The following is a 26307-nucleotide window of genomic DNA, read 5'->3' on the forward strand; positions in this document are numbered from 1 at the left end:
TGTGCAGTTGTATACAAGGAAATGCAATGTGTGGTAGACCTCTTTTAAATTCAAAGGGAAATTAAGGCTGGGGATGTTTTAAAAAGTTTTCGTTAACATAAAAAGTATATTGGCTGCTATGCCTGAAGTCCGTACACGTTTTCTGTTTTGTTTTACAATATAACAGCGCTAATGACAGCTGAATACATATTTGAAGGGACCGTCTTTATGTTTTTGGTGACATGCTTGGTGTGCAATGCACCTGTTAATTCTACTTTCTTGCACCTCGATGCTTCTGTTGAAGAGAGAGGTTTGTTTTGATGAATAGTCTATTTCTTTTTTATTTTTAGAACTGATTACACGAATACAATGCCTTTACAATATATAAAGCATATCTATCTATCTATCTATATATAGTGATATAACGGATGCATAATGTATGCATTTAGATGTTTTGTAACGGTCCAATTCTATACTTTAGGGATATGTACATATGTTACATAATAACAGATTAATTTAATTTATCATGTTCAGATTACATCAATTAGAACCGGTATGACCCAATAGGGAATTGACATTTAGACAGGTTAGAACATACATAAATTGCAGTTTATTACTTAACGCAGACAGAAAATGAATCAACTCTTGGCCTAAATGAAAATAATTAAAAGCGCAATCGCTTTAAATATAATCCGTGTATTGTGTGCAGTTTTATTTTATATTGTTTTAAAAATCAGCTAAAGCACAATACCGCATAAATAGTCTATGGTTAAACTAAAAATGCATTATTGGGTTTGACGAATTGCCGTAATTTGGGTGTACATTTGCATTGTGTTTTTCCAAAAGTACTATTTAGAAAAATGGTCAGTAGACGGCGCTGTTGCCACATAACTTCTAAAACTTGGCTGCTTCAACCCGTACTGCCTGTGATTGTTGCACTAGTTTTTGATTTTGCATTGGACGTTCTTTGAGAAAGAAGTATGGCATTAAGATTTTCAGCTAAACCATAGTTATGCTTTTTAATAGAGAAAACATCTGCTTTTTAGACTGTAGTTTACGGGAAAGTTAGATAGTTAATTAGTTAGTTAGTTAAAAAACGACTAAAAAGATGGTATTGATTCCAGTGATCATATTTAAAAGCGTTCCTTGACTAAGGTTTGTTTTCAGTCAATCGACGTAGAAGACTATTCTAAAGTTCAGAATGGTTTTATAACAGATGAAAGGTGTATTCGATTTAATTCAATGCACAAGTAAGACACCGTGCGTGTCTTTTGAGGCGAATTGCTACATTTTCATAGGAGAAGCGGGTGGTGAAAGTACTTTATAGAGAAGAAATAGCATTAGTATTTTCTTTTCATTTGTGGTCAAGTGCATTTTACCATCCAACATCCAAAACAGCAGAATGGAAGTACACTTAGACGAGTCTTTGTATGGCCTGATGTAGCGACAACAAGGGAAACAAAACTACCTATTTGTGACCGACGTGGGGCCGTTTCTATTGGCATTCAAGTCTACTCTATTCAGATTCTTACATTCTGACCCCCCACCCGCCCACCCCCCCTAGACTTTAATGGAAATTTAACCTTTGGAAAAAAAAACGAACACACGTTAGGAATCGCTTATTATGTGTTCAGTAAATATAACTGTGTTGTGTTATGCAGGCAAGATCCGATGTGTTAAAAAGCATAAGGTTACAAATGTAAGTAACTCTTAGGCTCGAATGGTGCATTTGATGTTACTTGTTCTAGCTGTGAATTTCATAAATGCTTCCTTTTTAGTTGATATATAACCACGCAATATAGGCTACATAACATATAAAATACTTGAAAACTTGTTAAATATCCCTTTGTGTTAATTTCGCAGATGGCGTTATGTTTTATTTGTATATACTCCATGTGTAAAACGCAATATACCCGGCGCTAAGTAATATATTATATATTATTTATATTATTATTATTATTATTATTTATTATTAGTATATTATATAGAAGGAGTAGTAGTAGTATGTGAACTATTTCAATAGTAAATAGGTTTCAGTTGATAATTAGCTATGGCAATATAGAATATATAGCATAAACTACACATTTAAAATTTTATATTATATATATATATATATAATATTATATATATATATATATATATATATATATATATATATACACTAAAGTACAGTTATGAAACACAATTCTGTGTTTACTGTTGTTATTAAACGGTGCATCTCCTTATGGTATGCTTTGTTCACAGTTGATAGCATAACCATGATTTTAATAGCATGCATAATGACACTGAGAAAACTAACTCAAATTGTCTGTAAAATACAGTATTCCTTTAAATGAAAGAATACAGCATTTATAACTAACACGCTGGTATAGCTCTACTTCCTCCAAGGGGTAAGTGAACTCTAGCTGTAATAGTAAGTATTGGGTTTCTATTGGCTGAGTACAGGCAGCCTCAGCTTCCCTGAACAACCGTTCTGAACGCGAGTAACCCCGCCCCTTTATGCTAATAAAAGACACACTCCTGGCCGAGGGAATAGTCGAGCTCTGATTGGTTAGGTAAAACCCATTTATTGCTTGACAGCCCTCATCACATGGATGGTTGTCTATTAACTTGTTCAAAAAGTATCAGGAGTTGTCAAGGCTCTGCTGAAGGGGGAAAAGTAGTTTGTTGGTTCTTAAAGACCAAGTTTGTGGACACAGCAAGACCAGCAGAAAAAACAGAGAGAAGACGTTTACTATTAGTTCAGTAAAGTTACTGAAAGCTGCAACGTAACAAAACCGTGAACTACCTCTGGTTTGGACAGGTTTATTATTATATATTTTTGCGTAAGACAGGTTTCACAAATATCAGTTTGAATGTACAGCATGATGGAAACCGAGCTCAAACCCCCTGCCCCTCAGACACATTCTGGGGGCACGGGGAACTCAAACTCTTCTGCAAACAACCAGAAAAACAGTCCGGACCGAGTGAAGAGACCCATGAACGCGTTTATGGTGTGGTCGAGAGGGCAAAGGAGAAAAATGGCGCAGGAGAACCCGAAAATGCACAATTCAGAAATCAGCAAAAGACTCGGTGCCGAGTGGAAACTTTTATCCGAGTCTGAGAAGCGACCTTTTATCGACGAAGCCAAGCGTCTCAGAGCTCTCCACATGAAGGAACACCCGGATTACAAATACAGACCGAGGCGGAAAACCAAGACTCTGATGAAAAAGGACAAGTACACTCTGCCAGGTGGACTTCTCGCTCCGGGCGGCAATGCGATGAACAGCGGGGTAGGTGTAGGGGCTGGCATGGGTGCCGGGGTCAATCAGAGGATGGACACTTATGCACATATGAATGGCTGGGCCAACGGAGGCTATGGTATGATGCAGGAGCAGCTGGGCTACCCGCAGCACCCAGGTTTAAATGCTCACAGCGCTGCACAGATGCAGCCCATGCACCGCTATGATATGAGCGCCCTTCAGTACAATTCTATGACCAGTTCACAGACCTACATGAACGGGTCCCCTACCTACAGCATGTCATACTCCCAGCAGGGCACCCCTGCAATGACTCTGGGCTCCATGGGTGCGGTGGTCAAGTCAGAATCCAGCTCAAGTCCACCGGTTGTCACGTCATCTTCTCATTCGAGGGCTCCCCAGTGCCAGCCCGGGGACCTTCGGGACATGATCAGCATGTATCTGCCTGGAGCTGAAGTACCAGAATCAACTGCCCAAAGCAGACTTCACATGTCACAACATTACCAGAGCGCACCTGTACCCGGTACAACCATTAATGGCACACTCCCTCTATCACATATGTAAATTAACCTTTACTATAGAAACTGGACTTATTTGGACTATTTTTGTACATAACTTTTTTTTGGAGGGGGGTGGGGTGGGGGGGGGGGGGGGTTGTATAGAACTAAAGAGAAAAATACAAACACAAAACTAAGAAAAAAGTTCTAGTGGAACGGTAAGGACTTTGCAGAGGTGTTTACCAATAATATTTAGAGCTAGTCTCAATCAATTACATGTTTCATTATTGCAAGCAACTTTTTTGTACAGTATTTATCAAAGAAACATGGCAATCAAAAGTTCCGAGCAATCAAAAGTTCAAACAGTTGTCAACTGAGAAGTTGTCAATTTTGTAAACAGCAGTGCGCGCATATATTATATATATATATATTATAATATATATATGATATATATATATATAGATATATTATATATATATCCTATATATATATATATATAAGCCCCGAAGATTTAAATTGTACAAAAAAAATGCAGATGGAAAAAGGCTAATTTAAAACACAGTACGTTTTATCTGCAAAAATGGCAAAAAAGATTTTTTACTTATGTTATAAAAGATAACAAAAAAATATATGGCACATTGTTAATTTATATTTTGTTTCCACATTTTTGTCCTGTTATAACATGATATAAATATTTATGTGTGTGTGTGTGTGTGTGTGTGTGTGTGTGTTGTTATTTTCTCATGATTAGTTATATGTCTGTAAATTGAACGTGATATTTTATGTTGTTTATTTTATTTTATTTTATTTTTCATTTTAAAGTTTGGCTCTGCATGACTGAACCAGTGCCGACACGCCATGTATATATTTGAACTAATAACATCATTCTAACAGTTATGTTTTCATCTTTTTTTTTCATTATGCAGAGTTTGAAATAAATAAATTTTTGAAATTTGGATACTGGAATATTGTTTTGAGTTTTGATTTTATTTAAGTTACGAAAGTACCGCTTAAAATGAAAAGACAATGTGAATGTAATAGAAACTCAGATGTTATAATACAAACTGCGGTGTCCTATAGCAAATATATACTGGTTTATTTATTGGCACCTCTTGAATACTAAACCTCAGGCACAGTATGTGATCATTATATCACATTTGTTTGCCACTTGTTGATGTGAACCATAGGATATTAAAAAAATGTTATTAAATACACCTTATTGTAAGTATTTTAAATTTAATATTGTATACTACCAAGTAACTGCATACTCAGTATTAATGTTTTGATTGCTAGAATCTGTTTTCATTTTGCATCATAATGAGATCTGCAGGTTACAGCATTTCTATTTTTTAGTAGTATCAAGCCTCAAGATTGTGTGAGAAGAACTGTACTCCAAGTTTGTTTCCTTTAACCCTTTGGTAAGAGCTGTCAGTGGCATCTATCAAACACGAGAAGAAACACAGACAAAGGTAGTTTTTTTTTTTTTTTTTTTACATTTTTTTTTTCCATTTGTTTATTTATTACATACAACTGTGTTGGTTATGGAAAGGGTTCAGTGATGTTATAAAAGTAGAAATATTACATTAAAATCTCGTTTAATGTATTATTTAAAATTCTAAAATATTGTCTGTTATTTAAAGCACCCATATAAATTGCTCTGTTGTGATCCCAGACAGTTAATCATTAAATTGCAGCACCTTTTATAATATATAGGCTAGGCCTAGTTTAAAGTATAATTCTGCAGCTTGAAACTCACCATCCTGGAAGATCTATATGTATTTTCTAACTGCTTGATGTTTATGCGTGGTCAGTATACCAATATATTTTAAATCACGTAATCAACGTTCAAAGAGTTAATGTTGTATATATTGAACAGTATAGGCAATTATTTCAATACCTTTTTTTTTTCAAGTATATGGTGAAAAAGGTATCCTGTCGTTTTAAAATATAAACAGTGCCTTGAGTAAGCACGACAGCGCATGTTTTCTGTTAAGAGAGAGTCACATTATTTTGCAGATGTGCTTATTACAAACGTGCTTAGTTATTTGTCTTGCTGTTTTTGCTAGTGTGTCGTGTGTTACAATGATGTGTATTGCTATCTTAGTTAACACGTCCCAGTATATTCAAAAGCAGCAGTAAGACAGACACCCAGTGTCCTTGTTAAAAAGGCCCGTCTAAGTATGTATTTTACGTTGAAAGAATCTCTCGGTTGCAAAGTAGTTGTGATGCGCAGGTTATTTACGTGGCAAGTGGGCGCGTTTTCCTTTTGTGAGCGTATATGAATTTAAAATGGATTTTGAATACATTTTAATCGACCCAGTTTTTGTAACATCTGCAAGACATGAAACATTAGCAATTTGTTTTAAAATAATGCTATCATTTGGGTCAAACGTATAGGCTTTCCCTCATTTCAGTGTATTCTAAATGTACAAATAACTTTGTCCATGAATAAGAAAGTCATCGGGAGTTATTTTCCTAAGTGAATAGTTTTAGTATGTCAATGTCGGTTTAATTACTAACATTCAGTTTATATAGTCGTTCTCCTGAAGTCTATAGTTTAATGTCATCCCGTCTTTTAAAATGAGCCCAAGGATAAGATATCCCCTGTAGCGTTTAAAATCTGAGTGGTGTTAAAATATTTTGCTGAACTGCGGAGGTAGATTAGCACAGTTGTTTGCCAAGGTTGAGAAGCTGCTATTACACATCGTCTCATGGGAGAAGGGCTCACATTAACCGCTAAATGAATATTTGACGAGCGCTCATTCCAAAGTATTATTGTTACAAACGCGATCCCTACTGGACTTTCAAAGGTCCAGGGAGCAGTGGTTCAATTCATTATTTATACAAGCAGTGGGATTGATTGTAATAGCTGAACATGTTTGATAAACTAAGGAATTGCATAGGTCGAATGTAACTGGATTGCATTTATAATACAGCGTGAGAAGATTCGAGATAAGAATTCAAAGGCACAAACAAAACGCTTTATTTATTTATTTATTTATTTATTTTGGTTAAAAATACACCTGTAAACAAGACATGAAACGAAGCATTTCTTAAATGTAATGTTTATCACATAACGATATTCGCATTTAGCTCCACAAAAGAAACAGATATAAGCTATATATTATGTTATGTTCTGTCATAAAAACACATTGGCGTCGTTATTGAGAAACACTTTAATTGCTGAGCGAGATTAGGTGGCAATATTTAAATGTATAGTGATAAGCCTTAAAGGAGCGTGGACTAATAATTACATTAGTGAATTAATTCAATTTCGAGCACTTTTGTATTTGAGCTCCATTGAGGTTTCGGAGCTGACAGTTTGCTCGCATTAAAAACAGAACGACCAGACCGCCTCAGGGGGACTGGAAACACCGCTTCACTGTATAGAGATGGCATTCTCATTTCGAGCCATTACAAGGCGAAAACTAACAACGCTTTTGTGTTAGCAAGGTTTACTTTCAATTGCCGGGGTTTTACCGAGGTCTATGTTAAGTGAGTTTCGATTGTGGATGGATAGCTTTTGGCACCTGTGAAACCACAAATCTGAATCGTATTGGGAATATCTTTTTGAGTCCTAACTGAAATACATTAATACAAATCTGAATTAAAAAAAAAAAAAAAAAAAGTTATTCTATTTGAAACCACCATTGCATGTCAAGACCCACTGTAACCCGAGACTGCATAACAATTGCTGTAAGTGTTAAATATAGAGAGGGTACTTAGTGAGCATTTCATAGTTTTACGGACGTGTGAAAACAATTGGGCCTAATGTTTGAAAAACGTCAAACAGGTGTTACTTTCGCTTGATGATCGCGCGAGGGTTTTAAAATAAAATCATTGAAACAGTTTTGAGCAACAGGTGGTAGGCTTTTAAATGTGTTATAGTTAGCCTCAAAGTATAGGGCGTCGGCTTTATTTACACTCTTTCTTATTAATAATAATCCATTTGTTTTTATGTTTCTTATTTTTTTTAACTGACTTGCTTAATTTACTTTGTTTAAAACAATATCAGACCATTGAAAATGTTGAGAATTTTATGTCATCAACAAGCCAATATTGAAACATATTGAAATATATACAGTAACTAAGGGTACGCTATAAGTTGGGAAATCATATGATAATATATTCGTTTTATTTAGGCACACGTAGGGTAGTTATTATTATTATTATTATTATTATTATTATTATTATTATTATTATTATTATTATTATTATTTTCAAAATGTATTTAAATGTAATCATGACTGCAGTTTAATAAGTTGACAGATAGTAAATAATACAAATACGTGTATTGTAGTGAAAAATGAACACGGAGTGCATAGCTATACTGTCTGCCCTTCCATTTTAAGACAGGTTGAGAATCATGTCAGCACAATATTTAATATGACACAACTTCAAAGTTGATTTTTATTATATACGCGATTATATCATACACCCTCCAAGATGTATTCTTTAATCTTGACACGTAATAATATAGACGTTTTTCGTTTCAATGTATTTAATTGTGTTGCGTTCGGTCTCATTGTGGTTGAAAAATAAATCAACAATTAATCACAGTGTCACCGTAAATAAAACCCATTCCCAATAGCCTATTTCATATTTCCCGAGACTATAATCATAGAAATGCATGGTGCAAGTTGTGAAACAAAAACTAAAAACAAAACAAACAAAAAAACCCAAAACAAACAAAAAATCCAGCGTGATTATATTTCGTTTTTAAACAATACTATGCATCTTTCTTTGTGCTTAGTTTGCGATTCGAAGCAGTTCTAGCTGTTCAACATATTATTTATCCAATTGCAAAACACAGGCAGACCTACATTTCTACATTGAAAATTAATCAAACTGTAATGTGATTTTAATATTATTGTTTATCTACTAGAATCTGTATTTAGATAAGGCACATTTTCATTTAAAAAATAAAATGCACTTTGATACGCCTAAATCATTTGATACTAAAACATGTTTTAGTGGGATCAATTTTGTTTAAAGTTGCAAGGCCTGGGAGATGGAAAGTAATTATTATCAGAGCGAAGAATTTCTCCGGAGGATCTTATCGTCTTCAACCAGATTCATTATATTCTTTCGTTATGTTAATATAGAACAGTGACGTCCCTTACATTTACCAATGTGTTATGAGATTACGGTTTTTTTCTGGTAGAGAAACAGCGGCGGTGTATGTCATTTTAAAATATTTTGAGTAAAAATATATATTAAAAAAGGTAAAAATAAAATAGTGTTCTTGATATTGTGTGCACAAAATGTTTGTTGTTGTTGTGTGTTTGGGGGTGGGTGTCAATGGGGGGGGCGCGGGGTGTAATGGTTACACACCTGGTCCAAAAAAATATCTGCATAAAGATTGTTCTCCCTAGATCTTATCAAAGTTTGCAATGTCTAAAATCAATATGCCTACGGAGTCCAATGTCTAGTCTTTATAAAAAAACTTGACCCTTATTTTTTTTTCTGTTGATTTATTTCAGTTTTATATTACACTAGATCAGTACTTTTGTATTCAGGGTGGTTTATATATAGGTCTTTTTAATCTTGTTAGTTGTCTTTTATCTATTTGTTCAAATTGGTTTCCTTTTAGTGAACAATGTGTATATTTCAAACCTATATATCTATCTGTAGGTTTGAAAGGAGGTATAACTAAAGTTTACAGAAAACAAGAAAAAAGTAGTTAATACATATCCAAAAGGTTTAATTAACTAATATATATATATATATATATAACATATATATATATATATATATATATATATATATATATATATATATATATATATATATAATATATTAAACTTTTTGTGAAACGTCAGTTTTTTATGTAAAAAAATACATGGAACCTTACGAAATTTGTCTAAAACGAGTTGTCTAAAACTGTAGTGAAGTTTAAGTAAACTAACCTCTTTGATTATCGACCTATGCAAACATATCACAAAGTAATTTCACTGTATTTCTTTACACTATATGTTGCACAGTATATATCAATTTGAAATATAGTATACGTTAGTAATATTTGTATTGAGTTGTACGTATAGCATCAACGTACATCATTGTATACATGTGAACTCTTATAACTGTTACAAATATAACGACTCACTTCAAATCTGAAGGAAAACATTTTATAAACTTTTCTAGACAGAGAAACACATTTACATTTTCAGACTAAAACTGAACTATTTCTCATTTAATTATGTGTTAGTCAATGTATTTATTATTATTATTATTATTATTATTATTATTTATTATTATTTATTATTATACTTGAAACCATTGTGAAATGTAGTGAATTGAACCCTGTCAGAGATGTCGTCTATTTTAACAATCTCTCATGTGGTGAATGGTACTGGCTGCCTGATCCAGTGCAGGTGCAGAGCTGGGGGATGTGTTTTTTTTTTTTTTGTGTGTGTTCAGCCAATATGCACATTCTGTTCAATAGACCACACACTGTCAGTCAGCATGGCATCAACTCCACACTATACTTTCTCCAAGGCTTTGCGAGTTCACAAAGTGACTCCACACACAAATCAGAATACGCGTGTTTTAGAGAGAACACTGTTCTTCAGAATATATCAAGACAAACATGGTTTTGTCTACCTACATCGACGAAGACAGTTCTACAGTATGCACAATATTTGAGCAACATTTGTATTTGTTGTTTGTTTATTTGTGGATTTTGAACTTTAGGCTATGTGTCTGTATCTTAAATAAACAACAGGAGACCTAACAATAACAATGTGAGTTTATGTTTAGGACATGTGTCGGCTAGACTAATACATATAATCAGCTGATCAATTGTTATGTATTCTCAAAAGTGAGGAGTGGATTTTGTAGGTCCCTGTTCGCTTTTTGTAACAAACAGTGCCATTCGAAATATGAATAAGCTTTTTGAAATCACTTTAAGGATAACATTGGAATAGGGTTAATACGTGTTTTGGCAGCAACACCATTTTTACTGCTTAGCCGAATCCTAGAGTCCTTTAACACCTCTATCGTAAATCGGTATTTGTATCTGTATCTGTGTTTTCCAAACAGCTATCTGCTGTAAAACTGATGTAGTATTGCATGCAAGTGGATTGAGGAAACTTCTCCACATTACATGCTAGGACCACGAAACAGCCATATAGAAGGATTCTTTCTGTTTATGCTTATTGAGATGGCACGTGCAGGCTGCAATGTCAACCTGTCATTTTGTGTGTGTGTGTGTGTGTGTGTGCGTGTGCGTGTGTGTTTGTTTACAGAATATCTCCCAATCTGTTATTGTAGAAATACAAGTCACAGTTTGAATGGGTCTAACTTTGCAAAACTTTTCACAGCAACCGAAGACGCTTACTGTCAAAGTGTTTCATATTTAAAATCTCAAACCGTTTTATTTTGTCGCTCCTTATTTCTTTGAAACAGTAACAGAGCAGCGAATCTTTAAGTGGCCGGTTGTGCTTGTAACCACCTTTAAGATATGAAAGAAAAAGCGTTGCGAGAACCGAATTATTTCAAACTGCCATTCGGAATCTTAAAAGACGTCGTTTGCATTGGGCGCGGTTATTCAACAGATTACGAATGCATATGGTGTCAAATACAATCTGTGACAACGAGAAGCAAACTGCTGCTACTCAACCCCTAGCTACTCGGCTATAGATTTCCACTTTACCAACCAAAGTGCTACTTGATCGCCTTTGTGTTGTATTGATGAACACACCCACAATTAATCCTCTGTATTGCCTACTTTGCGTGGGACTATGGTGCCCCTTAATCATTTAAATATATTTAACTTTTTTTTTTTTTTTTAGTGAAGGTGTTGAATGGATATATGTAGAGCGCCAATAAACGTTTCACAAGCAAAGCGTTGAGAAAATAAGCACCTGGCGATTATATGTATGCATCGTCGTTTTGTGAAGTGAAAACACGTTTTCTGATTCACTAAAAAGGCCTATCTTTATTGTAAAGGTGTGTGACGTTTACAAGAAAAATAAATAACACTAATGGCATTCACTAGTTATCAAAAGTGCCAGCAGGCATATCAATCCAACTGGAAGTTATTAAATCACTACTCAAATGTATATATGAAGCGCAATGTTTGTAAGCGACTATAGCATTACTTAATTTTGTTAACATTTGAATATAACATGCTATATTGCCAATGCAGAGCATTGTAAGGCAACACTTAAGTAGCCTTATCTATATGCACGGAAAAGCATTCTTGTTTGGCATTTGATGCTATTTCCGTTTATTATGGTGTTAATGTAATGCGGAGAGCAAGAACACTTAGTATAGCGTCATTTTATACTTTAATACAAACACACTGTTTGATTACTAATTTGAGTTAATACGATCTTTATGACATTATAACAGCGGATAATTGGCCTTTTTTCCCCCCCTGGACAACAATGTAAATCACCATCGCTTTATTATTTAATAACGTCAAACGCTTCGTGGGATTGGCTCCGACAGGGAAGAGCTTTTCTTTCTAAGCAGTGTTGTTGTGAAGGAACAATGCAGATCTAATTGTGGAGATTTCAGAAGTTGGCTCCTGTAAGTGAACAGCCAAGATATGGAAGTTCAAGCAGATGTCTGCATTTTTTTTTCTGTCTCTGGCAACCACAAACCACACACAGACACCCACGACTTACTGCAAAATTGTTGTTCTCAGATCCTAGCAACACCCTGAATCTCCATGATGAACCCTGCCTTCCATGGTTTCAACATAACATTTTTTATTAGACAATTTACAAGATGTCAAAGGCTACCGTAATTACTAGAATAACATGCTATCATATCTTACAAACTACAACTGCTATTTTTCTTAAAACATTTGGAAACTGTTAAACTCACAAACTTTGTTTATTGGTTACTTAATGTGTTACCTTTAAAAACAAACTTGGCGAATTATCATGAATACCGATTTAAGATTTACAACAAAGCCATAAATAAGATATGTAAAAGGTGTTTTATTATTGGTTTCTGGTTATTTATTGTACGGCAGCATGTGAACAGAAATTGTAAGCAGTAGCGTGCTTCTGCTTTTGGTTCACAATAGATGCTTTGATGCAGGAGCTCGGTTGCAGGGGGTTTAGGGTGATGTAAAGAGCACTCAGTCTTTATGCATCATAAACATGTTCAGGGAAGTATACAAAATAACAAGCAGAGAAAAAGTGTTTCATTTCAGTCCCTTCACATTTAAGTTAACTAAAATCGAACCATAATGACGCATCATGTAGAGTTGGCATCAATATTACAATCAATTAGTAAAAAAATATTTTGAAACGGAAGGCATTCAAAACAGCTATTTTCACTTGTTTTATATATATATATATATATATATATATATATATATATATATATATATATATATATATATATATATATATATCTCATACAGTTAGAGTCACCTATTAATAATAATAATAATAATAATAATAAATCCTTGAGTACATGTGCAGTTTATCAGGCTAGATTTATGACTTTTACTTACACTAATATGCTTATGTTTTATGTTTTAGATGTTTGTCATCACATTAAGCAGCTATATGGAACAACAGAACGAATCACGTAAGAGTTCGTGAAACTAGAACATTAGTGGTTTTGTCAAGATAAAATGTTCTCCTAATACATGTTGTTTTTACTTTAAAAGATATATATGTAGACTATTTAAGAATGTTCTTCAAGAAACATTACTAGAAAACATACGCTATATAATTACACACGTTTTTAGATTGAAAGATAAGAGAATCCATTACATATTTTGTAAAAACAATTAGAAACAAATGTAGCCTATTTGTGAAAGTCGTGATAAGTTACATTTCTGTGTGAAACACGCACACGGAAGAAGGTACATGAAGTTGTTTGATTTGTCATCAAGTCAGACAAGGGTGATGCAATGCAAGTAAACAGTACGTAAACGATGGCTGCTATCAACAATGCTTTAAGTAATAAACGCGATTCATTTTAAAAAATAAAGATCTAAAGTGCATTTTGGCATAAAAAAAAAAAAAAACGTTTTTAACCAAGTTTGGCGGACATATTCTTTCTCTTCAACAGGTGTATTTGTTATATATACCTGTTATTAGGTGTGTGTGTGTGTGTGTGTGTGTGTGTGTGTGTGTGTGTGTGTGTGTGTGTGTGTGTGTGTGCTTGTGGTGTTGTTTTGTAACTTAATAATGGGTTGCTTCCTGGATGTCATTATATAAGGCCTGTTAAATTAACGTTCGGGTCAGGAAAACCAGTTTCTATTGGTGGAGACCGGGGTTGGTTGTTACAGTGCTCATAGCTATGAAACTAGATGGCACAGGCAGGTGATGCTAACACTGAAATGTGTGTTCTAGTGTCTGGAAGTCAACCATCTTGTAATTTGAGGTCAATTACATCTAATATAAAGGTTAGCACGTATTTCTTTTTTTTCCTACCCAAAGTAAAAAAATGCATATCTTGCTATTTATGTTGTAACTCTTAGTAGTATTGGAGTTTGTTTGAACTGATGGCCATGTTAAATAGAACCAGATACTGGTTATCTTTTGGTGTAAAAACAAAACCCGTTGGTTCTCCCAGTAGTCCTGAGAGAATTAAATTATCATGTAAAGTCTAGCTGGGGCAGGTTGCCACATAGTTTTGGGGGTTGGTTGTCACATTCAAATCCTATAGGAAGAAATCTTATATTTTTTCTTTCTACTTTTTTACGCCCAAATGTGGGATATGTCACCATATAATGCTTATTTAAATTATTTACTGTTTGTCCTCTGGTTTTGTGGAGGCTGTGGTATTATTTTGTAACATGGGTCGACATTTCCAATATATATAACTCTGTATTTTTTATGTTCACATAAAAAGTAAAAATACAACTTTTTCTGTCATTGTACACAGTAGAAACTTTATGTTATTAAAATAAAAAATAAATAAATAAATAAATAAATAAAAATGTTGCATCATTGTCTACTGTAAAAGCAAGAACATATGTTGTGACAACCAACCCCATATCATGTGACAACCAACCCCCGTCTCCCCTACTGTTTTGAACATTGTAACTAGAAATAACTAAAACTTTTGCTGACATGTAACCGCAAACTGTATCCCCTTTCTTCTAAAGACTGTGTATAATACTCTAGGACATATACCCAGGAACCCTGCTGTAAACATGAATCACTTGTGCTAATTTCTTAAGGTTGCCTTGAGGCGAAAGTAATACGTTCATGCCATTCTCACAAACAGAATCATTTGCAGGGTTCGTTCAACAAATGTTAAATAGCGTTAAGCTTGTCGATTCACTTTCTTCTTATTGGAATGTTTATTTAGTGTGCAGTTTTAAAGTTTATAGACGATACATGTGTAGGCCTATTTTGTAGTACTGAGTTTGTTTTTACCACTGGAGGAGCTCAGCGAATGTGTGTCCTCTCAGCAGTAGCAGTCATATTTAAATGCCTAAAAAGGACACAAACTATTCCAGCAGTCAAGGGATGGCTGGAGAAAAAAAAAATTAAAAGTAGCACCTCATAAAAGAGGATGCTAAATAGCTATGCAGTTAACTAATTAAAAAAAAAAAACGGTCAAAAAGACTGTAAATGAAATATTCTGAAAAAAAGGGGTGGTGGTTCAGAGCACGCCACCCAGAGCCCACTGGTTGACAAAGGCTAACATGTTGCCAGCGGACTCCGCGTGGGCGTGTTCCAAATTAACCCTGGCCCGGACCAGGACCATGAACATGGCCCCACAGTCAAAGACACCCTCCCTGGTGATCTTATGCTTCCTGGTCTTGTAGATGGCAGTCTAGCAAGAGCTAGGAGTAGATTCACCAAGTGGTCTCTTGCCTTGGTGGTAGTAGTCATAGTAGTATCACCAAAAGGCCTTTTAAAATGTTTTTTTTTTTTTTTTTTTTGAGAACATGTTACACAGAAAGAAAGAAAACAAATCTATGTATGACACTATTAACCTCGTGTCTGTATAGAAAAATACATTTATGTAAACTGTAAATCTTAATGTGGTTATTGTAAAGAAACGAATATGTGCGTTTTATTTTGCTTTATGTGTGTATGTATTTGCCCAAGCAACTGTTGCATTTATCCACCTCAGCTAGATTCCTGCAGTCACGGTTTGTAACAAACGCTGTGAGGGACAGAGATAGCAGCTTCCCTGCAGGTGCATGTTGTAACACTGCCATCCAGATATTATGTAGCTTAGTTCAAAGCCTGTTTGATCGGGGCCTTTAGAATCCAGGAAAACAGCCTGTGACTAACTGCAAGCATTCCGTTTTCTGTAAATTATTTCCCAAGGGTACGTCCCATACATAAGCTCTTTTAAGATCCGCTCAACATAAAAATGAGCATCGTCAAATTTGGATTTGATTACTTTCAGTATTTGGTTACTGACGTTGAGACACGATTTTCCAAAGCAGTTATGTTTTGTTTTTTTTTGTTTTTTTTAATTTAAATTTATTATTATTATTATTATTATTATTATTATTATTATTATTATTATTATTATTATTATTAACATGTTGTAACACAATATTAATAAGTATAGAGTGGATATTATTTTTAACTAGGGGTCAGAAATTTAAAAAAATGCAAAAAAAAAAAACGGATTGAATGTTATCACACTCCTACACTTAAAACACTATGCAGAGGTTTGACTTACAGTCAAAAGAGACATAAAGCCATGCACTTTTTTTCAGACGCAGCAGCAGCTCTTCAGCGGGCAGAAATTGGGTCTTTTCCAACAGCAAATCTCATTGTTGTCAGAATCCCTCCCAATTTCAGGCTTCACTTGTACGTCCTAAGTTTGTTTGTTAATGACGCTATTACCATCTGGCTTGTCCTACTTTCCAAGAGATATAAATCTTCAAGTTTCATTGTCCAAATTAGCATTAAAGTGCCAACATGCCTATAACAAAGGGGCTTTCAATTTTAGTAACCGCTTTAAGTGAGTGGTTTATGTTCGAACTGGAGACCGTGGACAGTTGTAACATTTATTTTTTTACCTTTCTCTCCATTACTCACAAATGATTTGAGCTAGTTTGATCAGACTTTGATACAAATAACTAACATCTGTCCACTGTGGGTCCTGTACCCATAGTTATCCTGTCTTAAGATCTGATATACATTTGGCAAGTGGGCTTGAAATATAAGATGTCCATGTTGCAGCTGACCCCATGGCCAGGGTCAGTTGTAACTGGGGAGCAAGGGGGGTCAGTTGTACCAGTCTGTGAAGAATAATTAAATAAATAACAACACATTTCATTTTAACTGAATAATTTAATGTTTTACTGAATAAGATCAATTTTCACATGAAGCAAATGTTATCTAACTCAAAAACTGAGTATCTTTATTAAAAAATAAGTGTTCACATAAGACTTTTGTTTTTGTTGTCCTACTTTTAAAACTTGTGTTTTAAAAATGTTGTAAAAATTGTGAGTCACAATTGTGATATATCAACATTTTGTTTCTTTCAGTGCAAGATTCATGTGCCCAGTATAGTTCAGCTAATGGTGTATGGGGTCAATTGTAACACGTGTTATAACTGGGCACAAGCCAGGGAGCCATTATAAACCTCATGTTTCAGCAAGAAAAAACAAACTAAGAGCAATACATTGTGTCAATTATAAGTACAGAAATCAGGGATGAGAATGCTAAAAGCCTGGATCCATACACTGGATAACACAGGTATATATCACAAAAAGAAAACTGGGGAAGGAATTTATTCAACTATGTTAAAAATTGATTTTTATAGATAAAATCTCAGGGCTTTGGCACAGACAGCTTCTCTTCCACAGGCAGACAGAGACCTGAACTGAGCATGTGCCCAGTGAGTGATGGCACACTAGCTTGTTTGTGATTAGAGAAATTCAAGGTGTTACAACAGTCCCGTGTTACAACTGTCCCCAATCTCCCCTAATAATGGAGAAATCTTGGGTTTGAAACTGACTTGTGCGTAAACTTAATAAAAAATCTTTTTTAACGTGACATTGATCAGTTTTTGTTAAACACTTTTGAAAAAACTGGTAATCGATTGAAAAAAAGTTCCCAACTATATCACCCGCAACCCTCCAAATGTCGATAAAATTGGCCATAATCTTGTATGGGAGCTCATGTATGTGTGGCTCTATCATTTACTAGTTCGTTGCCTCTCCCCCCCTCTTTTTAAGTGATCAGCGTTTTGTGTGCTTTTAGAAGAAAGGGTTAAGAAAAGCTGGTCTGATCTGTCAATGGACTCCACAATGGCTCTTTTTATTTCCTTTGCGCAGCCTGAGCACTGTGAAGGGAAATAAGAGGAGAACTCATCCCTAAACGCGTGGGCTTGTTTACTGCCCAGCTAGCTGAATAAAAACTGTTAATGCATTGTGGATTTGGACAGATTATAGTGCCTTATACATAATATTAAATGACTAACATTCACGTTTGTTTCTAATAAATTACAATCGTTTATTTATTATGTCCTTAACCTAAATTATAAAAACTCTGGCTTATTAAAAGAGGAGTTTATTAAATTGATTTGAACTAAAAAAGGTTGTTGTTGCATGCTGTCAGAGACTTATAGAATTACTAGTGATGATAAACAAAGATGGAAAAGAAGACTTTATATATGTGGCAGATCTAGTACTGACTATTTTATCTTTTTTCTTATAGGCTATAAACTAAAGTTTAAAAACAGTGATTGTGCATAAGGTACGCTTTCAGGCCTGCTTCTGGCCCGTTCTGTTGTTCAATCCCACGAGAAAAGAATCCAGTAGCATAAAATCTTAATCATTGATCATTTTAAAATGGCTGTGTTAAATATACTCAATTACATGCATGACTTCACTCCAACAGTAATTTCTATTCTCCAGCTGCTTGCCTATTCTATATACGGCCAGCACTGGAAACTTGATTATGTCGAATCCATACATTTCTATGGATTTCACCAGCCTAATTAATCCTCCAGTGTGGTCCAGGGGTCTAAAACTCTGAATGATTCTTTTTTTACCACCCTATTGGAGACAGTGCTGGAATGTAAAGGGGTTTGTTTCATTTATTCTCAGGGGGTCAAATTTGAGTCTTTGATGGGAGAGGAGGTAAGCAATGACAGACATAAAGCAAGATAAATCAGCTGCAAAATAATTAAGAAGGCTGTAGCGGGGCTGCTAATTGTTTTTTGTAAAATAATTAAGCATGCATCATAGACATAAGCTTTGCAATGATCTCATTAGAACAACATATTCTTGATCGAACATGCATGCTATATAACAATGAAAGAAAGCTCACTTTTATTATAGCAATTTCTTCCTTTTCATTTTGTGTTCTTCTTTTTCTTTTAAACTCTTAAATAAGCATCCCTTATGAAACACATATTGCATATAATATAGAAGTGTAATATCTCTTCATTCTAAAGTCGCCTTACTATATGTTAGCAGCCCCTTTCAACCTCACACCTGCAACGCTATCGTAACTGCTTTTCACGCCACATTATTACAGTCTGAAAGGCTTGATGATTGTTGAGGAAAAAAAAAAACTCATCAGATTTCTCATTTATTTCCACAGGCACCTGTTGCACCGAAGAGCAACTTCAAGGAGACAGGCACTCTGTATCACATTTTAGAACTGCCAATCCCTACAATGCTATTTTGATTTCTTTCTAAAAGAAAGCTTAATCAGTTTCTTTGATGGAATCCCAAAGATTCTGCACCGTTACAGAGAATGAGGATGCCCAGCCTCCAGATGAACTGCTTTGTCACTAGTTCTGTAGAACAGTTAAATACTGTATGCATGCCTATGCCTTGAGATAATAAATAAATGCATACGACCATAAATACACTTTTGAGTTGTGTGTGTTTTATTTCTGGTCAAACTGTAACTTGTGATTTGCACCTGCACACAACGAAATATGGGACAGGTAAGGTACAACAAGGGCAGAAATATATGGCAATCAGTGTGGGGACTCGGTCATTGCATTTGATTGTAAATAAGCAGAGTTCACACGCTGATCAAATGACTGAAGAGAACAAGGGAGTCATTATAATCAGGTGGTTATCTCCTCATCGTGGAGATCAGAGCTCTATCACTCCTGGGCTCGTCATTGTGTCCCCTCCTGGAAATGACAGCTCCCTCAGAAACGTGAATCAGGTCCATGGATGAGATTTCACTGCCTACTACACTAAGATTCCACTATTAGCATTGCACAGTCAAACGAGCCCCGTGTGTGTCCTGGGCATTTAGGCTGTAAAGAAATAGTATAGTATCATTTTTCACTTTCAGCATTAAAATAATGTGCAATGCCACCTTGCCACGGAAATATTGACAATGTAGTTTATGGAAAATTAATAGACAATAACATGATTTATTGTTAATATTATAAAAAAAAAAATTCAGTTTTTGTAAATTACAGTGTATGCAATTACAGACAATCTGACTAAGATCAGTCGATTCAATGGGACATTATCAAGCAAAATTCATCCCACAGGAATGGGCTCTTGTGTGTCTGTGTCTGTGTCTGTACATTTAAAAGCATTTGGAGTTTTAAAGACGATTTCATTGAGGCCACCCATCCACTACTTGTAAAATCGGGGCAATATTTATTTTTATTAATCCAGGAGAGGGTTAATGTGGGTTTAAGGTTATAGTGAAGACTGTGATGTTTTAAACAGCCACCAGGAGCTTTTGGGCTTGTAAATACAATATATATATATATATATATATATATATATATATATATATATATATATATATATATATATATATATATATATATATATATACACACACACAACTTAAAGCAGGTAATTTCGTCATTAAAATAAAACTATTTTCTTTTTTTTCAAAGGTTTCATCACTTGAGACAGCGCCTGCAAACAAAAGAAGATTTTGAAATGTGCTACTGTTGATTATTTGTCACTTGTATTTGTCACATTCAATAAGTTTTTCTGAAGATTTGCTTAAGGTCACTTGAGCTTTAGGATTAAGTCAGCTCACAGCATTATAGAATCAAATAATTATCCACTGCTCTACTCACTATGACCAAAACCTGGGTGATAATAATAATGACTTTATTGGAGCAACTTATTTTTCTCCCAAAATTTCCCTCAAGCACTCTTCATTATCAATCGATTATTTCCAATATTCTCTGCATTGCAACCTTGTCTGTATTAATGGCATTAAATAGTATTGCTTTGTCTGCGTGTTTAATATGCACGTGCGTAACTGTTGTGGTTATTTTTAACTTATGCTCTGCAGATAAACCAGTCGGTAACACACATTACCGTGTATTAATGTATTTGAAAATATTAATGCTATGTGACACATTGTATAACTTTATTATACATTTTCATGACGCATGACACAACAGCCACCTGAACAATGGCACACATGCCATTTTCTAAAAGTGCACCTGTAGTAGGTATAATTTACAATAACAGATCCTTTTCACAAAGTTTTAACAATTTAGGATTTTAGGAGTAATTTAGGATTTTTTTTTCTTCTTTTTTTTTGTTTTATTTGGTTTTACAACTTAAAAAAAACAAAAAAATAGGTGAAATTTAATGATATCAAACTTTAAAAAAACCCAGAAAACATGCTAGCAACCAAAGTGTGGAAATATCAGCTATTTGTGGCCTCCTACATTCAAAAAAAAACAGGTTGGTTAGCAGTTGGGTTTAGAAACTGGTTTGTCTATGGAAAGAAGTGATGACCATGTTTGCAACCATTTCCCAACTGCCTCATCCATCATCACGCATTACTTACACAGCTTAAGACAGCAGACATGGGTCAAGCTAGGGTTAGTGCATTAGGAGTGTTATAGTACACAGTCTACTAACCTCACTTCAACTGAAAAACACTCACAAGGTATAACAGCCCAACACGGTATGGGCTTATTCATCAGTTTAACTACTTCAAAAATTTGTAACAGTCAGACATCAACTATCAGAAACCAAAATGGAAAGGTAGGCTACTGCAGTACTCCAACAAATGCAATACTAGATATTTTTACTCGTGCACGGTGAAGCATAATACAAAAAAACAAACAAACATAAAAACAGCAGAAAAACTATAGTGTAAGAAACCTTTTTTTTTCTCAAAAAAAAAAAATAGCTCCGAACTTTTTAAAAAAATATTTATTATTTTCTGAGGGTTTCATTGTCAAGGTCAATATTTGCCTTTCAGAAGTTTTTCCCATTGTCATGGCCTCCATTAAAACTGTGTTCAAGGCTGTTGACGTTCTGTTTTATAGCCTGAGCATGAACAATTCCTTAATTCTTAAAACAACAAAAGGGTTAAGAAAGTCAGTGACCTTTTTTGTGTTAATTTACAGCAATACATTCATCACAATGTGTTCCATGGTCACTAACATACGTAGTTGATGTTTCTTTCAAAAGTAAAGGTGCAATTTGTAATAACAACTAAAAACTAATTGTGAATAAATTAAGAAATAAAAACTCTGTCAAAGCCTAAAGAGATGTCAATATGACTCCAGATTTTGACAATTATATAACCAAAAAAATGAAAGCAACATTTGCATTACTGCTTATTACATTCTTGAAACGTTGTTTCCCTTTTTTTCAGCAAGTTGGATAAGGTTGGGGTGCCTAGTCACCATGGAAACTGCCAGAACATTTCAGCTGAAGTTTGAAGGGGTCAGCTTGCAGGGTCAACAACTCCGGCCTCTCCCTGCGCCAGCTTCTGTTGGGCCTGGGATTGTAGTTAGAGTGTTAGCCCAGGCCTAGCCCTGGGTGGTAGTTCATTCCAACTCTGATATAAATTTTTTGAGTCAGTTCGCGGCCTGGGCTCTCCAGGTGGCCTGTCAAATTGATTTTGACCCTGTGATCCTGTTTAGCACAGGCATGGTTGACAACCTAGGCAAGGATTTAGCTGGCAATGACAGATTTCCACTGAGTGCTGTGAGGGGGCCAGTGCAAACCCCTTCAGAAGTGGGTGTGTGCTAGATGTGGTCATTAAAAGCTTATTAAAGGTTTGCAATAGCTAAGAAAAGAGTTACTGAATGCAAGTGCATTAGTAGTACTGCAGATCTCAGAATATTAATCAACTCTAAAACACTTTAGGTTCTGCAACATATAACTCAACATGTATCATGTCTGTGTTACCTTCTACAAAAAAGCATTATAATTAGGGCTTCTGATTTTTGGTTTTAACCGATAAAACCAGATAAAACACCCCAAGATACAAAAAAAAATAAATTGATGGATATCCAATAAACACCGGAAAACACTATAAAAACTGTGGAATGTGTAATCGATCCACGTTGACTTTACCATTTCCACATAAAAAGATAACTAAAACCTACTACAAAAATAATAATAAATACATTTCCCTGTGCTGCTGGGCAATGTCCCGCCTTCCTGACTTGTATCTATCATTGATTAATTCTGAATACTTTAAATCCACCCCAACTACTGAGTGACAGCACCTTCCTACATTTCTATTGGAGGCTCAGCTTGCGAGATTTAAAACGAGATTACAGTTAAGATACAACTGTATTACAGTTAAGATACAGAGGATTTAAAACAGAATTGTGGCGAATTGTACAAAAATGCCTACACACAAAAACCCCAGAAGAATGTACCTGTGACCATAGGGATTTCGTTGTGGAAGACAGCAAAGGAAAGGTGGAAACTTAAGTGTGCAAGTACTGTCGAGTTACTATACATATTTTGACAAACAAACAAACAAAAAATGCTCAAGATTTTTGGAAAGTAACCATAAACACTAATTTCATACAGTATATCAAAAACAAAAGCCCCGAAAAAAACGATTTACATGAAACTTGAAAATAGTTAGCACGGAAAAATACAATTAATAAAACCCGAAAAACTGAATCCTTAATTATAATTGACGTTTTAAAAAAAGATGGGGTTTTGACAAAAAATAAGTTGTTTGCTTCTGGTACATATTATAGTTTGGTGGAACATTAAGCATTCATGAGATATTAGTTCAGGTAAAACAATTGCTTAATAGTTGTGGTATCTAATCAGTCATCTTGGCTGGTCTGCATTTTACGAAGCAAGGATATACTTACGACCTCACAAAAGAAAGACTTGTGTGACCATTGAAGATGTGAGTTGTCATCGCTGTCCTGTGTGTGAGACAAATGCTGGTTTAAGACACAATAGACAAGAAAGCACTCTCAGTTTTAGAAACCATGATACATTTATACTTGAGAAAATTAAGTATAAATTGTCCAATCTCCTGAAGTCACGCATGACAGAAATTAATTTATGTGGGGGAATTAGTGCATCTTCAAGAGTGTCAATCCTACAACCAAGTTGTTAACTAATTCTACTAAAACTAATGTTATTTAATTCTACTGAAGAAATTATAGCTTTTATAGTCATTAAAAGTGCAGTGAAGGCTTTTTTGTATCCCATTTGTGAATATCGATACAGATCAAGCTTTACTGCTTAGAGATGAAGAGGATCAATTGAGGATGAGTAGAAGCCTTTTAACTATAAGCAACTATTATGTTACCCATGTAATGCAGCAGTAATACAATTGCCAGTGGTATGTATTTGAAAAAAAAAAAACATTTTAAATTGTACATCTGCTCAGAGTTTATGAATCTTCAATGCAACATTCTATGAACTTCCAAGTGTTCTTGATGCTGACCACTCCCATCTCACTTAAACTTTAATGCGATTGGTCAGTTCTTGATGTACAGTACCGGTAGTTAAGATTATTTTGGTATGCTGCTTTAAGACAGAATATACAAGAATAAATAAGCTGTTTTGAAAGACAGTACGTTTTACTGCATAGAACAACTGCTGAAAAAGTTACTAATATAATATGTTATACAAATAGGATTGAAATAATTTTAACAATCAAAGTATATCTAGCATTATACCGCGGGAGTGTTATTTTTGCAAAGAAACGAGATCAAACCTCCAATTTGAAATCCACAGTACAGTATTCTAATTATGCAACAGCTTATAAACACATTTCGAAAAAAATATTTTCTATGCACACAACTTAAATGCTACCCAAATACATTACTGAGTAAAGCATATAATACCTGTAAAACTCAACTCTTCCTTTCTGGACAATATAGCACTCTTTAATGCACTTTAACTTGTACTTATCTGCTCCCTATTTTACTGTATTTAATCCTGCACTTAACCCAATCTGTAATATTTTGTATTTTACCTGCCCTCATATCTAACCCTGATTTAACTATCAACACTGTTATCTGTTCTTGAACTGGCTCGATATTAAACAGTACTGTGTTTTGTATTTGCTCTTATTAGGACTGAAGTTATTGTATTTTGTATCTTGCTCTTAATTGTACTGTAATTCTTGATATGTATGTTTTGTCTACAATTGTAAGTTGCCCTGGTTAAGATAATCTGCTTAGAAATAAATACATCCATAAATAAATAAATAAATAAATAATAATAATAATAATAATAATAATAATAATAATAATAATAATAATAATATACTTAAACATTTGATTTACAGTGCTGGAGATCATTAGTAGAGTTCAAGATTTATTTATGGAAAGCCATCTGTAACAAAACATACATGAAATGAGAAAAAAAAGCCTGTTATACAGAATCAAAAGTCATCTATAATGGCAAAACAAGGTACAGTGCATATAGTTACTTTTTATTTATTTATTTGTTTATGTTCCTGTTCAGAACATATATTTCTTTTTTTTATCATTATTATTTAACTAGACTGAAAATAACATTATGTTCCTTAAAACTGTAGATTTAATACTGCTATTTCTTTTTCCTTTTTGAAAACTTAGCATTGTAAAAGAAACATCTGATAGCTTATATTTTTCAAGTTTCCTTAATTAAAATTCAATTTTGAGTTTATGTCAGTAAACACTAAAGCAAAAGACTCAGCATAAGCCCCGATCCATTCATATTCCCCATTTAAAACTTTAAAATCTGATCAAAGACAAATTCCCTCCTCTGGTTGTAGTAATACCAAATATCCGAGATACATTTCTGATTACCTTTAAAATAATCGGTTGGACTCAGTTGTGTGCAATGATTAAAACTGCTGCTGTTGAAGAAAGAGGGTTTTTAACAGATCAGCAGTGTATGATGTCAGCATGGAGCAAGAGCACGCAACAAAAGAGAACTTAAAATTTCAGTGGTGTTTGCAGCATTACAGGGGGCCCAGCCTGGAGGAACAAAGTTCTCTTTTGAGGAAAGAAAAAACAAGAAGCAACTGAAACTAGATGCATAATAATAATAATAATAATAATAATAATATAATAATAATAATAATAATAATAATAATAATAATTTACTTTGTTTAAATAATGCATTAGGTGTGTTCCTATAAATGATTAACATTTTTATTGTATTATTGAACCAGGGTTTTTAAGCTGTTTCTCAGTTTTCTGAAGTAAGAAAAGTAAATCAATACTTCTTTAAGTATAGCCAGTTCTTGAATGTTAGACGGTTTAGCAATTTGTTCAGTCAGTTCTAATATATATATTTTAAAAACTGCTCAATTAAAGATAGCTGTAATTCAATTTGAAATATAGCAAAATATTTCAAGATATCCTAAAATGCAATTTGATATATCTCTAAATGATAATTTGACTTGCCATAGCAATAGCAATATTCTTTCCTTCTTATGGTAGGGTTGTGTGGTGATTGCAAA

General features: G+C 34.3%; 1 protein-coding gene and 2 long non-coding RNA genes across 3 annotated transcripts in view; 2 read left to right on the plus strand and 1 right to left on the minus strand.

Annotated features, from left to right (window-relative positions):
- The window catches only part of LOC121323198, a 47636-nt gene extending 28142 nt beyond the window's left edge, over positions 1-19494 (plus strand). Inside the window, exon 3 of the long non-coding RNA XR_005951123.1 lies at positions 19222-19494. This is a non-coding gene — a long non-coding RNA (uncharacterized LOC121323198). The remainder of the gene's footprint in view (positions 1-19221) is intronic.
- The window catches only part of LOC121323199, a 36044-nt gene extending 10190 nt beyond the window's left edge, over positions 1-25854 (minus strand). The window contains exons 1-3 of the long non-coding RNA XR_005951124.1: positions 25649-25854; positions 25142-25190; positions 23708-23764 (exon numbers count right to left, since the gene is read on the minus strand). This is a non-coding gene — a long non-coding RNA (uncharacterized LOC121323199). The remainder of the gene's footprint in view (positions 1-23707; positions 23765-25141; positions 25191-25648) is intronic.
- LOC121323197 (transcription factor Sox-2-like) lies at positions 2565-3844 on the plus strand. Its single transcript, XM_041264093.1, has one exon. The coding sequence runs from the start codon at positions 2835-2837 to the stop codon at positions 3780-3782; it is 948 nt and encodes a 315-aa protein (XP_041120027.1). The 5' UTR covers positions 2565-2834; the 3' UTR covers positions 3783-3844.
- Positions 25855-26307: the final 453 nt, after the last annotated feature.

Source organism: Polyodon spathula, chromosome 11 (assembly GCF_017654505.1).
Source record: "Polyodon spathula isolate WHYD16114869_AA chromosome 11, ASM1765450v1, whole genome shotgun sequence".
Lineage (NCBI taxonomy): Eukaryota > Metazoa > Chordata > Actinopteri > Acipenseriformes > Polyodontidae > Polyodon > Polyodon spathula.

What these genes read in the sequence shown, in the direction of transcription:
- LOC121323197 (XM_041264093.1), top strand. Translation starts at nt 2,835, where the DNA reads ATGTACAGCATGATGGAAACCGAGCTCAAACCCCCTGCCCCTCAGACA.